General features: G+C 37.1%; 1 protein-coding gene across 6 annotated transcripts in view; it reads right to left on the reverse strand.

Annotated features, from left to right (window-relative positions):
• The window catches only part of SEC22A (SEC22 homolog A, vesicle trafficking protein), a 69,261-nt gene that overhangs the window by 23,645 nt on the left and 32,202 nt on the right, over nucleotides 1-13,414 (reverse strand). For all 6 annotated transcript variants that reach the window (XM_072812502.1, XM_072812504.1, XM_072812499.1 and 3 more), the window contains one exon: nucleotides 4,146-4,261. In XM_072812502.1, the coding sequence (XP_072668603.1) occupies nucleotides 4,146-4,261 (116 nt within the window). The remainder of the gene's footprint in view (nucleotides 1-4,145; nucleotides 4,262-13,414) is intronic.

Here is a 13,414-nt window from a genome sequence, read left to right on the forward strand (position 1 = left end):
ATCCCCTGGATATCTTTTCATGTGCTCATCTGCCACCTGTATATCTACCGTGGTGCGGTGTCTGTTCCATTCTTTTGCCTAATTTTTAATTGTATTATTTGTGCTCCTGAGTTTTAGTTCTTTGTATGCTTTGGACATAAGCCCTTTGTCAGACCCGTTCTGCAAATATTTTCTCTTAATCTGTGGCTTTTCATTCTCTTAATGCCCTTCCCAGAACAAAAGTTTTTAAACTTTCACGGATCAGGGAAGCCCTAGTGGCTCAGCAGTTCAGCATCGCCTTCAGCCCAGGGTGTGATCCTGGAGTCCCGGAATCGAGTCCCACATTGGGCTCCCTGCATGGAGCCTGCTTCTCCCTCAGCCTGTGTCTCTGCCTCTCTCTCTCTGTGTGTGTGTCTCTCATGAATAAATAAAATCTTTTTAAAAAATGAAAAAAAAAAAAAAACCTTTCACGGATATTTTTGATGTATCTAAAAAGTCATCACCAAACCCAAGATCATCTTAGTTTTCTCCTGTTATGTTTTTTAAGTTTTATATCTTACATTCAAGTCTGTGATCCATTTTGAGCTAGGTTTTTTTTATTAAAGGTATAAAATCTGTGTCTAGATTTATTATTATTTGCATGTGGATGTCTAGCTATTTTAGCACCATTTGTTGAAAAGATTATTCTTCCTCCACTGAATTGCTTTTGTTCCTTTGTCAAAGATTGACTATACTTGTGGGTGTATTTCTGGGCTCTCCAGTCTGTTCTATTGATCTGTCTATTGTTTTGCCAGTCACACTGTCTTAATTATTACAGGTTGACAAGTCTTGAAGTTGGGTAGTACCAGTCCTTCGATTTCCTTCTCCTCAGTATTGTGTTGGCTATTCTGAGTCTTTTGCCTTTCCCTACAGGATCACTTAGTCTATATCTACTAAATAACTTTCTGGGATTTTGACTGGGGTTGTGTTGAATCTACAGATCAAATTGGGAAGAAGTGACATCTTAACAATACTGAATGTCTATCCATTTATTTAAATCTTTCTCTTATCAGAGTTTTATAGTTTTTCTCATACAGATCTTATATGTATTGTGTTAGATTTATTTAGTGCCTCATTTTTGGAGATGCTAATATAAATAGTATTGCTTTTTAAATTTCAAATTTCAATTGTTCCTTGCTGATATTAAGTAACTTTTATATATTTACTCTGGATCCTGTGACCATGCTATAATCATTTATGAGTTCTAGGAATCTGTCAATTTTGAGGATTTTCTACATAATCAGAATATCTATGAATAAAGACAGTAGTGTTCCTTTTCCCCCCAATCTGTATGCCTTCTGTTTTCTTGTCTTAACTGCATTAACTAGGTTTCCCAGTACAATGTTGACTAGGAACGGTTAGAGGCAAATCTTTGTCTTGTTCCTGTTCTTAGGGAGAAAGCATCTAGTTTCTCATCAAGTTTGGTATTAGCTATAGGGTTTCTGTCGATGTTCTTTATCAAACTGAGGGAGCTCCCCTTTATTCCTAGTTTGTGATGGGTTCGTGAATAGGTATTAGACTTTGTCAAATGCTTTTTCTCCATCCACAGATATGTTCATATGATTTTTCTTCTTTAGCCTGTTGATGTAATGGATTACATTAACTACTTGTCCAGTGTTGCACCAGCCTTGCATATGTGGAATAAAATCCCCCTTGTCTGTGATATATAATTCTTTTTATACATCATTGGATTCAATTTGCTAATATCTTGTTGAGTTTTCCATCTGTGTTCATGAGTTACATTGCTCTGTGATGTCTTTTTAAAGTAGCAATAGGCTGAGAAATCTCAGAGCCATCAGTTAGTTACATGTAAGTAGTAATCAGTTTAATTCGATTATTATTCTTCTGAAACCTAAACAACAACTTCGATGAGGCAGAAGCAAAGACATTACTGCTCAGAGGGAAAACATGAAACACTCAGGAATCGAGGCAGGCATCAGCCAGTTGTAGCAGCTCAAAAGCATGAAAAGATATAGTTTATACTACTTTCCTTATTTTTTTTTAAGATTATTTATTTATTCATGAGAGATGAGAGAGAGGCAGAGACACAGGCAGAGGGAGAAGCAGGCTCCATGCAGGGAGCCTGACGTGGGACTCGATCCTGGGTCTCCAGGATCAGGCCCCAGGGCAAAGGCAAATGCTCAACCGCTGAGCCACCCAGGCATCCCTATTTTCCTTATTTTGAAGTTGTGAATCAGAGGAGGGGGAAGCAAAGATCAATCCAGGAAGATGAGGGATAAGATATCTGAGTGCCTGAAAGAAATCATTTTCTTTAATAGCTTTTGTGAGATACAACAGCCTTGTCTGACTTTTAACTTAAAAGTAATGGGGGTCTAAGCTCCCGGTTCCACATGTGGACAGTCTTCTGAGTCAGGGATGGTAAGTCTCTGCAACACAAAAACTTCTCTCTACTCAGATATGCTCCCTCCCCTTATTTATTAATTTGCTAACTTCAAACAACCTGAGAATTTTTTTAACCACAAAAAACCATCTTCACAATTTTTGCCAACTCCAAATACTAATTATACCATTACTTACTTAATAAATTACATAAAGTTGACTTTTTGTCAAAATTAATTTTAAAAGGAAAATTTTATATCTCTATCATTAATCTTACCAAATACAGATACTACACATTAACATACACTAAATATACAACCCTTAAATTAAAAATGTTTCTTCCTCTACCACTTAAAGTCATCCACTGTACAACTAGTGGTAAATATGCCCCATACTTGGAAAATACTCATCAAATTCAGCCTTCTTCATTTTATAAGTAATGATATTGAGGACTAGAGAGTAAAGTGAGCTATTCAAGGTCACAGAGCTAATCAGGAGCTGAGATGGAGCCAACCCTCTCTCTCTTTCCTCCACAAAAACCATCTCTTCACACACCTATACTACTGATCTTTCCACTACATCAAGTTAAAAAAAAAAAAAAAAAAAAAAAGGAAGAGGCTATCCTATTTATTAACTTTTCCAATCAGCTTTCTCCAAATTGCTTTTTCTTTTTGGCAGGTTGTCTAACTGGCTCAAAACTGAACTCCTGCTGGAATAAAGCTGACCTGGCTAGGGAATAGGGACAGGAACACCAAAGGACAGTAGCCAGCTGTCCTAGGTCTCAAAGGGAAGAGGGGCTTTAACTGGGGGTTTAAGAGGTTTGAAAAACGAAACTGAAAAGTCCTGAGAAGCTCTGCCTACCTACTCAAAGGGACAGCTTAACTGCCTGGAACCTGTGATTTCCTCTGCTATTGGCTTCAAACAGCTGAGGACATTCAGAGGGTACTCAGAATGGTACTAAGTGTTCCCCAAACTAACAAGCAATTTTAAAAAAGAATACAAGGTATGCTAAGTGGGTTTTTATGAATGGTATTCTGAGCTTAATGCTGACCAAAAACAGAGAACTAATTTACATGTGGAAGTATCAGGAAAAAAAAAAAGTCTTCAGAGAAAGTGAGCACAAACAAAGGTAAAGAAAACTATCCAGTCTGAAATGTGCTTAACTTAAAGAAAGAAAGAGAAAAAGTTAGTATATTCTGACAGCCACGGTCTCTGGAAAAAATTCTACTGGAAAACAAAGTAGTTGGCAATATCTGAAAACAATAATGGTTTCAGGTAGTCACCAACAAAAAGGAAAAAGAACAGATAACAAAGTGGAAATACACAGAACTGGGACAAAAACCTGCCTTTAAATGCCTTCTTTCTTCCATTCCTTTCTGTCCATTAGGATCCTTTTAGATCCAGCTCACCCCTCCTCCACAAAGCCTCTTTCTCCTATCCTTACACTGACTATTCCTCTTTCAAACTCTACGTACTTGGCAATTATTCATGTGCTGCTTTGCCCCCTCCCAATTCAATCTGGGCTCTATGCTGTGCTCATGTCAGAAATATCTTGGTGTCCCCAGAGTACCTATAAACAGAGCCTCCTGCAGAGCAAACAGTAAATAAATACGTGCTAATTGAGTCAAAGAAGCCAACTAGAAATCACTGTTCTTAGAGGAAGAGGAGACTAGGGTAGTCTGAGCACACACCGTAAATTGTACTATACCCAAATCAATTCAAATCAATTGAGTAACAAGTAGAATCAACAGGCATTGTCACTTGAAATTGCAAAAACAGCACAGTACCTGCAAAACACTTTCTATGGCATGAAAACCTCGAATTAAATTCAGAGCTCCACATAAAAGACTGAGGATAAAAGCCACAATCCCTGACAGAGTTGCTGGTTCCAGTCGCAGGTGAGCTGGAAAATAAAAGAAATGGTTAGAAATGAGTATCACTATCTTACGTCAATACCTAAAATTATGTAAAATGAAATTCACTGTTTGAAATTAAATGGGTCAAACACGGATTAATCTTCATAAAGCTATTTATTAATATATTAGGAACAATTTTTTAAAATGCAAAACGATGACATGTCAGCTTCACTGCCCTGAACTCAAGCTCAATTAACTGCTTTTTCTCTACATTTTTAACAAAGACATCTCACTTGCACTTGGGGTATAGAGTGCTAAGGAGTGCTCACATCTGGCAGTAAGTCATGTAGAAAAAAAACTTACTGCTTAAATAGGTCTACCATTTGCAAGGAGTTGCAAATATAAGCAAAGGTGACTTTGCCTGAAAAATCATTGCATAATTCCTACTTTTTCTGAAAAATGCTTAGATAACACTTTTAAGGACAAACATAGCTTGCTTTTTTTTTTTTTTTTTTTTAAGCAAAATTCCCTTATTTGGGTTCCAGGGCTATAAATACCATGGGATATATGTGAAAGCTTCTATATAATCACCAATCTGAACTTTACAATAGAATAGTCGTATGGCTATGAAGTTCCTGATCTCTGAAGACCACCTGAAGAACACTACAAATGATAAAACACTAGCTGAAGAAGTGACCACTTCATCTTCACGAATGGATTCTGTTATCTGTGGGCTTCAGTAGGGTAAGATATTTAGTTATGCAGTAGTTTCACTTTATCATCATCTTGGGCTTAACAGAATTAACAACTGAGTCTAAATGAAAATACAAAATGAAATAATCATCTAGACCTCAAAAAGAGACAGAGGGAAAGAGGGGGCAACAGAACCACAGTTAGATCATTTTATTTAAATCGCTGAAGTGTAAAAGCCCTAACAATGAAGTTAATGAGGTAGAACATTAATATAAGGAAAGGCTTAAATCTCTGCAACTTATATTCAGCCATTACAGCAGAAAAGCTTCCCTAAATAGTTACAGAAACACAAAACCCTACATATCATAAAAAAGTATTTGTTCTTCAAGTTCAGAAGAAAATGCTAAGATGGGATAATATTTTCTTAAATTTCTTCTTTGCCCAAGCTGATTACTTGGTCTCTCAATTTCTTTGAGGTTTTAATATGAAAACAAAAATTTAAATATCTTTGTAAAGCATTAATACCAAATTTTTAATCAGTAGAAAAAAACCTTCACAATCTATCCAACTAGTCTATAATTAGTCGTGTTTTGTATCCCCTGTCCATCCCTCCCCACACCCTCTCAGTAGTAGGGAAAAACTGGCCTCTAATAAAAAAGGAATCCTTAATATGGGCCTCAAGGATAAAACTACCTGACAAATGAACAGATTACATAAATCATACTTCTAAAGTATACAAGTTTACCTTATGAAAAAGCCCAAATAATATTCTGTATTATAACTAAAGAAAAAAATCTTAGCTGTTTATGGACAAGTATGGCCATTCTGAATGGAAAAATATTACCATTTTAAGGTGTTGACCAATGCCTATTTAAGAAATAAATGACTATATTAAATATTAAGTTTCTAATATTTATCTCTTGGCCTTGGAACGCTCTCTTTATAATTAATTATAGTATACCACTTACTATTTACTATTAAAATTATTTCAAAATGACCCAAAATATTTTTAAAAGCATGAGAGCAAATGACAAGCCTCTTTTAACAAAGACAAGGCATGTATTATGCTGAAGAACAGGATGGAGCTGTGCCAAATCACTGTGGGAAAGAAATTCTCAAGTAAAGATTCACCCACTCCCACCCTATCTTCTTCCCTAGGACCTGGGGGAATGGTTACCAAGAGAAAACTCCATCTGCATACAACATGAGGGTGACACTCCCTAAGGACAATTTCTCATGTTAGCAACTGAACAAGATATTTAAATCACATTTTAATGTATTATGCGATATCTCTTTTCTATTTTAGTAAAACATATTTTAGATTCATTGTTATCCACAAATGCTCACTTCACACTTCAATGTGGCACCATGGTAGGTACTAGTAGGTATAGAGTGGATTTGGAAAAATAATAAATGAGAGGCAATTTTTTTTTTAGGAAGAAAAAAAGTTACTGAATTCCAAGTAGTGTCATCTGGTCAGTTGTTGTTTTGTTTTTGCTATAACTGTCTTTTGCTACAATGCCTTTTCTTTAATTACTCTCCTTGAGCCCAATAATGGGTCATGACAAAATTAAACTTTTTATGAGCCAATGATTAATGAAGTTTACAAAAGCTCCTAAGAAGTAAGAGTAAACCTCTTGGAACCAAAGGGTTATTGCTTATAGGGAATTAATATACTCACTTAGCAAATACTTTTTAGCATGATTCTGTGTAAAATATTGTGCTTCAGAAAATACAAAGAATTATTATTTGCACAATCTGCTCTCAAGATACTTCTAGTCTTTTGAAGGGAAACAGACAGATAAGCATTCTAAACTAAAATAGTTAAGGAATTCTGAAGAAGAAAGAAGAAAGGTAATTAGGGGGAAGGTGGTGATACAGGAGTGGTAAGAAAACCAGGGAAGATATTTAAAGATGGGTTAAAATTTAGATAGTTAAAAATTGGAAAAACTACATTTCATACATTTCATGCAGAGAAAAGAATGTGAGCCTGGAGGTAGAAATGAGATGCAAATATTAAGAGCATAAACAACAACTACTACTACTACTACCTCCGCTAATCCTACTAATAGGGCTGTTCTCGATGTACCAGGCACAAGGGCTTATATACATGATCTCGTTTCACCCTTCCAAGAACCCAGTGCAGTAGGCACTATAATTACCCTGTCTTTTCAAATGAAACTAAGGTATAGAGAAACTAAGTAATTTGTCCAAAGTAAATGAACTAGGATTTAAACCCAGGTAGCCTGACACTAGAACTCATATTCTTAACCACTTTCCCACTGGACATTAATATTGGTTTTGTTTGGCTTAAAAGGATGTTTATGAAGAATAGGAAGAAATAAGGTCAGGAATGGGAGTTGAAGCAAATTAACAAACAGTTGGAAATACTAGGCTAAAAATTATGAACAAGTTAGTGGAGAAACACTGAAAAGCAAGAGACCAATATGATTAAAGCTATGCTTAAGGAATATTAAGGTTTTAAAGAGATTAAAAGCAGGAAGACAATATTTTCTCAGTGCTTTCTTCATAGGTACACTTTGTCCCATTTATCCCTCAAAATGTGGTACTTCATAAGGCAGGAATGACTAACTTCTCAGTGTCTGAATTTTTTCATCTGTAAATGGAGGTTAAATAATCTGCTATAAATCAGACAGCTAGTAAGTGCCATCTTCACAATTAGCACTTGATCTAACAAGAGTGCGAAGCCCATGCTCTTTCTACAAATCTACCTTAGAGAATTCATTAGGGAGTCATTGCAAAAGACTGGCTGATATGAGGGCCTGAATTAGGATAGTGACAGCAGGAATGAAGAGATGAGTGATATTACAGGGGTTAAAACTAGCAGACCTGGCAATTAACTAGGAAACAAAAATGAAAAAAAATTAAAGAAAATGTCAAGGTTTTAAGTGTGGATGACTGGAAAGATAAGGGTGCTGCCAGCAAAGCCACTGGAAGAAACTCAGGTTTGATTAAAAAAAAAAAAAAAATGGAGACATTTTAAAGATATCAAACTTGTAGTGATAATGAGGTATGTTTAATAAGCAATCAAAGAATGGAAGAGTGAGAGCTGGAGAGACAGAAAGGTTTGCATCTGAAAGGAAGGGTTGGGATGGGATAACTAGGGAAAGAATTTTTGCAAATCATTGGCAAACACTACCTTTAAAGGGAGGACCAGGATTCAGGAAGACAGATTTAGGAGAATAAGAAGAGGAAGAGCCTCAGAAGCCTAGGAAGGGGAGACCATCCATAAAAAAGATATGGGTAACAATGCCTGTGCACAGGCCAAAGACAGTCTGAACTTGAAAAAAAAAAAAAGATTATATATATATAATATATATAATATATAATATATATATTGCTAAGGGATGGTTGCTGACTTGTTATAAAACAGTTTCAGAAGAGTGCCTGAAGGCAAAATTCAACCTGCAAGAGGCTAAGAACTGTTGACGGTAAGAGAGAGAAGCAGTGCAATAACACTACCACAGTTAAAGAAAACCAGGATGACAGCCTGACAGACTAGGACCAAGAGAAATAATTATTTTTCCCCTGTCATGTGGTGGAGGAGGAAGACTTGAATACATTTATAGGTGGAATGAAAAAATTCAATGAAGAGGAAATAGAAGAGTCAAGAGAAAGGCAAATGGCGAAAGAGAATACGAGAACAGTCATTACGAAGATGTAAAATGAGGGTACCATTCTAACCTTCAAAGCATATAGTAATACCACAGTACCAATGCTTTGAGCAAAAACAAAATTCTGGAGGTACAGACATTCAATGATGCCCCAAATATCTGGAGAAACAGATTTTGGAACATATAAATTTCTGGTCAGTTCCATCTAAATGAACATAATTTGTTACTAAATTATGACTGAATGAGACTAATTGTATGATACTAAAAACCTACTTTTTTTTTTTTTTTTAAACACAGGCCCTTTCTTAGATCATCACCTGTCAAAAGCTTGTATGTCCTTTAAGGCCATGGGGCCTAAAAATGGTACATTTTATTTATCTCTTTTGGAACACGTATCACATTCTGTCTTGTATTTTACTTACTGAGGTGTGTGTGTATTTGAGAGAGACAGAGATTAGGAATTTTATTTGCCTTGTGGGGCAACTGCCAAATAGAGTACCATTCTCAGTCAACTGAGAAACTGTCTATAAAATTACACAGGTGGAAAAAAGACTGTATAACCTAGTGTTTATCCTAAAAATAAAGGTGTCAAAGAAAACAGAAAAATGTATTTAGAGTTTTGTGAAACTTTTTTAAAAAATAAAAGCAGAATATAAAATTAAAAAGATCAGCAACACTAAATGTTGATGAGAACATAGAAGAAACTCTCACACATTGCTTGTGGAAATGTAAAATGGTACAACTACTTTAGAAAACTGGTAGTTTCTAAAAGACTCAAACATGTACCTTACTTTTGATTTGGCAAATTCAACTGCTAATATTTACTCAAGAGAAATGAAAACATGTCAACAAAAGACAAATGCTTGTAGTAACCTTATAACCCCAAACTGGAAACAAGCTAATATCCATCAGCAGGAGAATGGACAGACTGTGGCATGTTCATACAATGACTACTACCCAGCAATAAAAAGGATCAAATTACAGAGACCTATGACATGACACTGTACTAAAAGAAGCCAAACACAAGAGTCACACTATATAATCTTGTTTATATAAAGTTCCAGAACAAACAAAATTAAAAATAACTAGAGAGCAAAAATTCAGAACAGTGGTTGTCTAGAGGCGGTATGGAGATTGGGAAGAGATACAAAAGAACTTCCTGGGGAGATGGATATATTGTATATTGTGATACAGGTATGTATTAGTTTTTTTCTTATAATCCTGTGTTTTGATACTTTGATATCTTGGGGCCTTGCTCTGACCCTAGAGGGTGGCCCTTCCCAAGGCTATCAAATTCCTAGAGATACCAAACCACTCACTTGCAAGAGTGTTTTTCAGAAGCAAATCCCCTAATCCAAATCCCATACTTTACCTTCTCTATGGGGCTCCCAAACTCAGGGCCATTATCCCCCAGCCTGAATCACCCCAGGGTCAGGTATCACACAACTAAGAACAGCCCTATATCCAGAGACTGCTAGAAATACCCAACCCAGCCAAACGTGCTTACCCTGTCTCTCCAGTTCCTTCCTGGCAAAAGCACAAGAAAGGCTCTTGCTCACATCTGGCTCTCACTTCTTTACCTCCTGACCAATACCAGTACTTCCCCACATGGCCCTGGATGGTGTAGTGTGAACCCTTCTCTTGGGATCTGAGTAGAACTACTTTTTCAGTGGCAGCTGTCTCCTGATCTGTTGGCCTTGCCATACCTGAATAAAATCTACACTTCAAAACAGAATGGTTTATACAAATGTATCCATGTGTCTAAACCACACAGCAAAGATTCATGCATTTTAACATGTGCAAATTTCCCTTAAAGAAGAAAGAGCACAAGGGTACCTGGGTAGTCCAGGGGGTTAAACATCTGCCTTCAGCTCAGGTCATGATCCCAGGGTCCTAGGATTGAGCAGGACCTGGGAATCCTCTCCCTCTTCTCCCTCTCCTCCCTGTTCATGCTCTGTCTCTTTCAAATAAATAATTTTTTTTTTCCTTAAAGAAAGAACCACAGAGGTAATTATCAAGTAGGTGAGTGGATAGTGGGTGGGGATACAGATGAAACAAGAATGGCAAAATGTTGACATAGTTACTATAGTTGGGTGACAGGTACATAAGAGTTCATTATACTATTGTGTTTACTTTGTAGCTATTTAAAATTTCCCCATGATAAAATGTTTTAAAAAGAAAACAAAAAGGGTAAAAGTAAGACACAGTGTTTAGCTTAACATATTCACCCTATGATGGATAGCAGAACATCTGCAGACTTCCAAAAATTATAGAAAAAATTCATGCTAGACTGTGGGGAAAGGGGTCACAAGGTCAGAAAGAGAAACCAAAAGTAACAGAAAAAAGGGCCTGAAAAGTAATGTCTATCAAATAACTATTAGCCAGATTCCAAAATAAAGTAACTTTAGGGATCCCTGGGTGGCGCAGTGGTTTGGCGCCTGCCTTTGGCCCAGGGCGATCGAATCATCCCACATCGGGCTCCCGGTGCATGGAGCCTGCTTCTCCCTCTGCCTGTGTCTCTGCCTCTGTCTCTCTCTCTCTCTTTGTGTGACTATCATAAATTAAAAAAAAAAAAATAACTTTATTCAGGAAAAAAAAAAAGGAAAACCAACAGAGACTACAGAAAATATTATGCAGGCTTGGTCTGCATTTAAAGAAAAATTTAGGGACTCCTGAGTGGTCAGTGGTCGAGCATCTGCCTTCGGCTCAGGGCATGATTCCAGAGTCGTTGGATCAAGTCCCACATCAGGCTCCCCACAGAAGCCTGCTTCTCCCTCTGCTTATGTCTGCGTCTCTCTGTGTGTCTCTCATGAATAAATAAAATCTTTCATGAGAGACACACAGAGAGACAGGCAGAGACATAGGAAGAGGGAAGAGAAGCAGGCTCCATGCAGGGAGCCCCATGCGGCACTCAATCCTGGGACTCCGGGATCACACCCTGAGCCGAAGGCAGATGCTCAACTGCTAAGCCACCCAGGTGTCCCTTTATCTTTCTTAAAACAATCCCAGATTTTCCCCCATTTTCCCAGTGTCTGCTGTCTGGTGATCCAGGATACCATTACAGTACAGACTACAGGTCAGAGTGGGGATTTATGGAAGTCAAACAATACACGTACTTTCTAACAGAATTCATCTCTTGATACATCAAGTTGGATAGACCCCTGCCTCAAATTAAAGGTTAATTTTCTAGATCTAGACTGTATACATTAATGGACAGATATTTTGGCAGCAACACTGACTGTCAGACCTATCAAACTACAACTATTAGAGAAGGACAGGCCAATGGAAGCCATGGAGCTTCCCCTACTGAAACATCATCAAAATATTAATCGTTATGGTAAATGTAGAAATAAGTTTCACCATCCAAGGCTTATTAAAATATGCACAGATACTGATTCCTACTACACACCCATTTAACTCTCCAGTTTAAGGCTCCAAAATGAAAGTATCGTAGAGGATAACAGATTACTGTGGCTTCCAATTTCACGTGTTTTTCCAAACACAATCTCCATATGGAACAATCAATTAATTCCATGACATGTAGATACTAATTTGCTAACACTTTCTTTTCTACCCTAATAAACAGAGAAAATCAGAAGCATTTTGCTTTTACCTGATAAAGAGAGCAGTACATAGGGGTACCTGAGTGGCTTAGTCAGTTAAGCACCTGACTCTTGACTTTGGCTCAGGTCATGATCTCTGGGTTGTGAGACTGAACCCCACTGAGCTTGGAATTCTCTCTCCCTCTGCCCCTCCCCACAGCACTCGCTCACATGCTGTCAAAAAAAAACAAAAAAAAAAAAAAAAGAAGAAGAAGAAGAAGAAGAGAGAGCAAATGAGAGCAGTCCATTTAGTATATTGCCACGAGGTTATATCAACTCTAAGCTGGAGATTAGTCTATAGCAGGGTTGGGCAAACTATGACCCACAGGTCAAATCCAGTCCACCACTTGTTTTTGTAAGTAAAGCTTTATTACAATACAGTCTTATCTATTCTTTTACACATTGTCTATGGTTATTTTTATACGATACCAGCAAAGTGTAGTAGTTGCAACAGAGACCATTTGGCCTATAAAAGCTAATATATTTGCTATCTGGCCATTTAGAGAAAAAGTCTGCTGACTCTTAGCCTACAAGGACCCAATATCTTAACACCTCATGGAACATTATATTGATCCACTTTGTTGATATCCTCATGCTGACAGGATCTGAAGAACAGATAGTATATGCCTTGGATTAGATACCCTGGGATGATACATGTATGCCAGAGTATGGAAAATAATTAAAAAACAAACAAACAAAAAAAAAACTATAGGAGCCTACCACCTCAGTCAAGTTTCTGGTGGTTAAAAGTCTAGAGTATGTTGAATGTAAACATCAGGTTGCACCTTGCAACCCAGATCACTAAGAAAAGATCTGCTGAGTATGCCTTTAGATTCCAAAAGCAACATTACAAAAGGTTGATATGTAGCTGCAACACGTTTACTGAGTAACAATAGCTAAGGAGGGCCAAAGCAACAGAAAGACTGAGACTGCATTACATAATGGACACTTTGCCATCCAGCCCTTAGGCCTCACGGATCTAATGGTGTTCAAAATATCTGTGGAAGATAGAGATATTTTTTGAGTCTGAAGCACATTTGGAAAGAAGAATCATAAAAGAGGCTCCTGGGCTTTGAAGCAATGACATGGCCCTTACGCAAAACAAAACAAAACTGTTTTCATTTCAAGACCTGGCTTGCTTGTTGGCCATGGCAAAAACTACTGGCCCTTCCATGAAATATCAGGTATATACTATAAACCCTAAAGCAACTATAAAAACAAATAAATGAAATGAAGAGGTGTGATAAGTCAACAAAGAACAGAAAATGGA

Source organism: Canis lupus, chromosome 35 (genome assembly GCF_048164855.1).
Source record: "Canis lupus baileyi chromosome 35, mCanLup2.hap1, whole genome shotgun sequence".
NCBI lineage: Eukaryota > Metazoa > Chordata > Mammalia > Carnivora > Canidae > Canis > Canis lupus.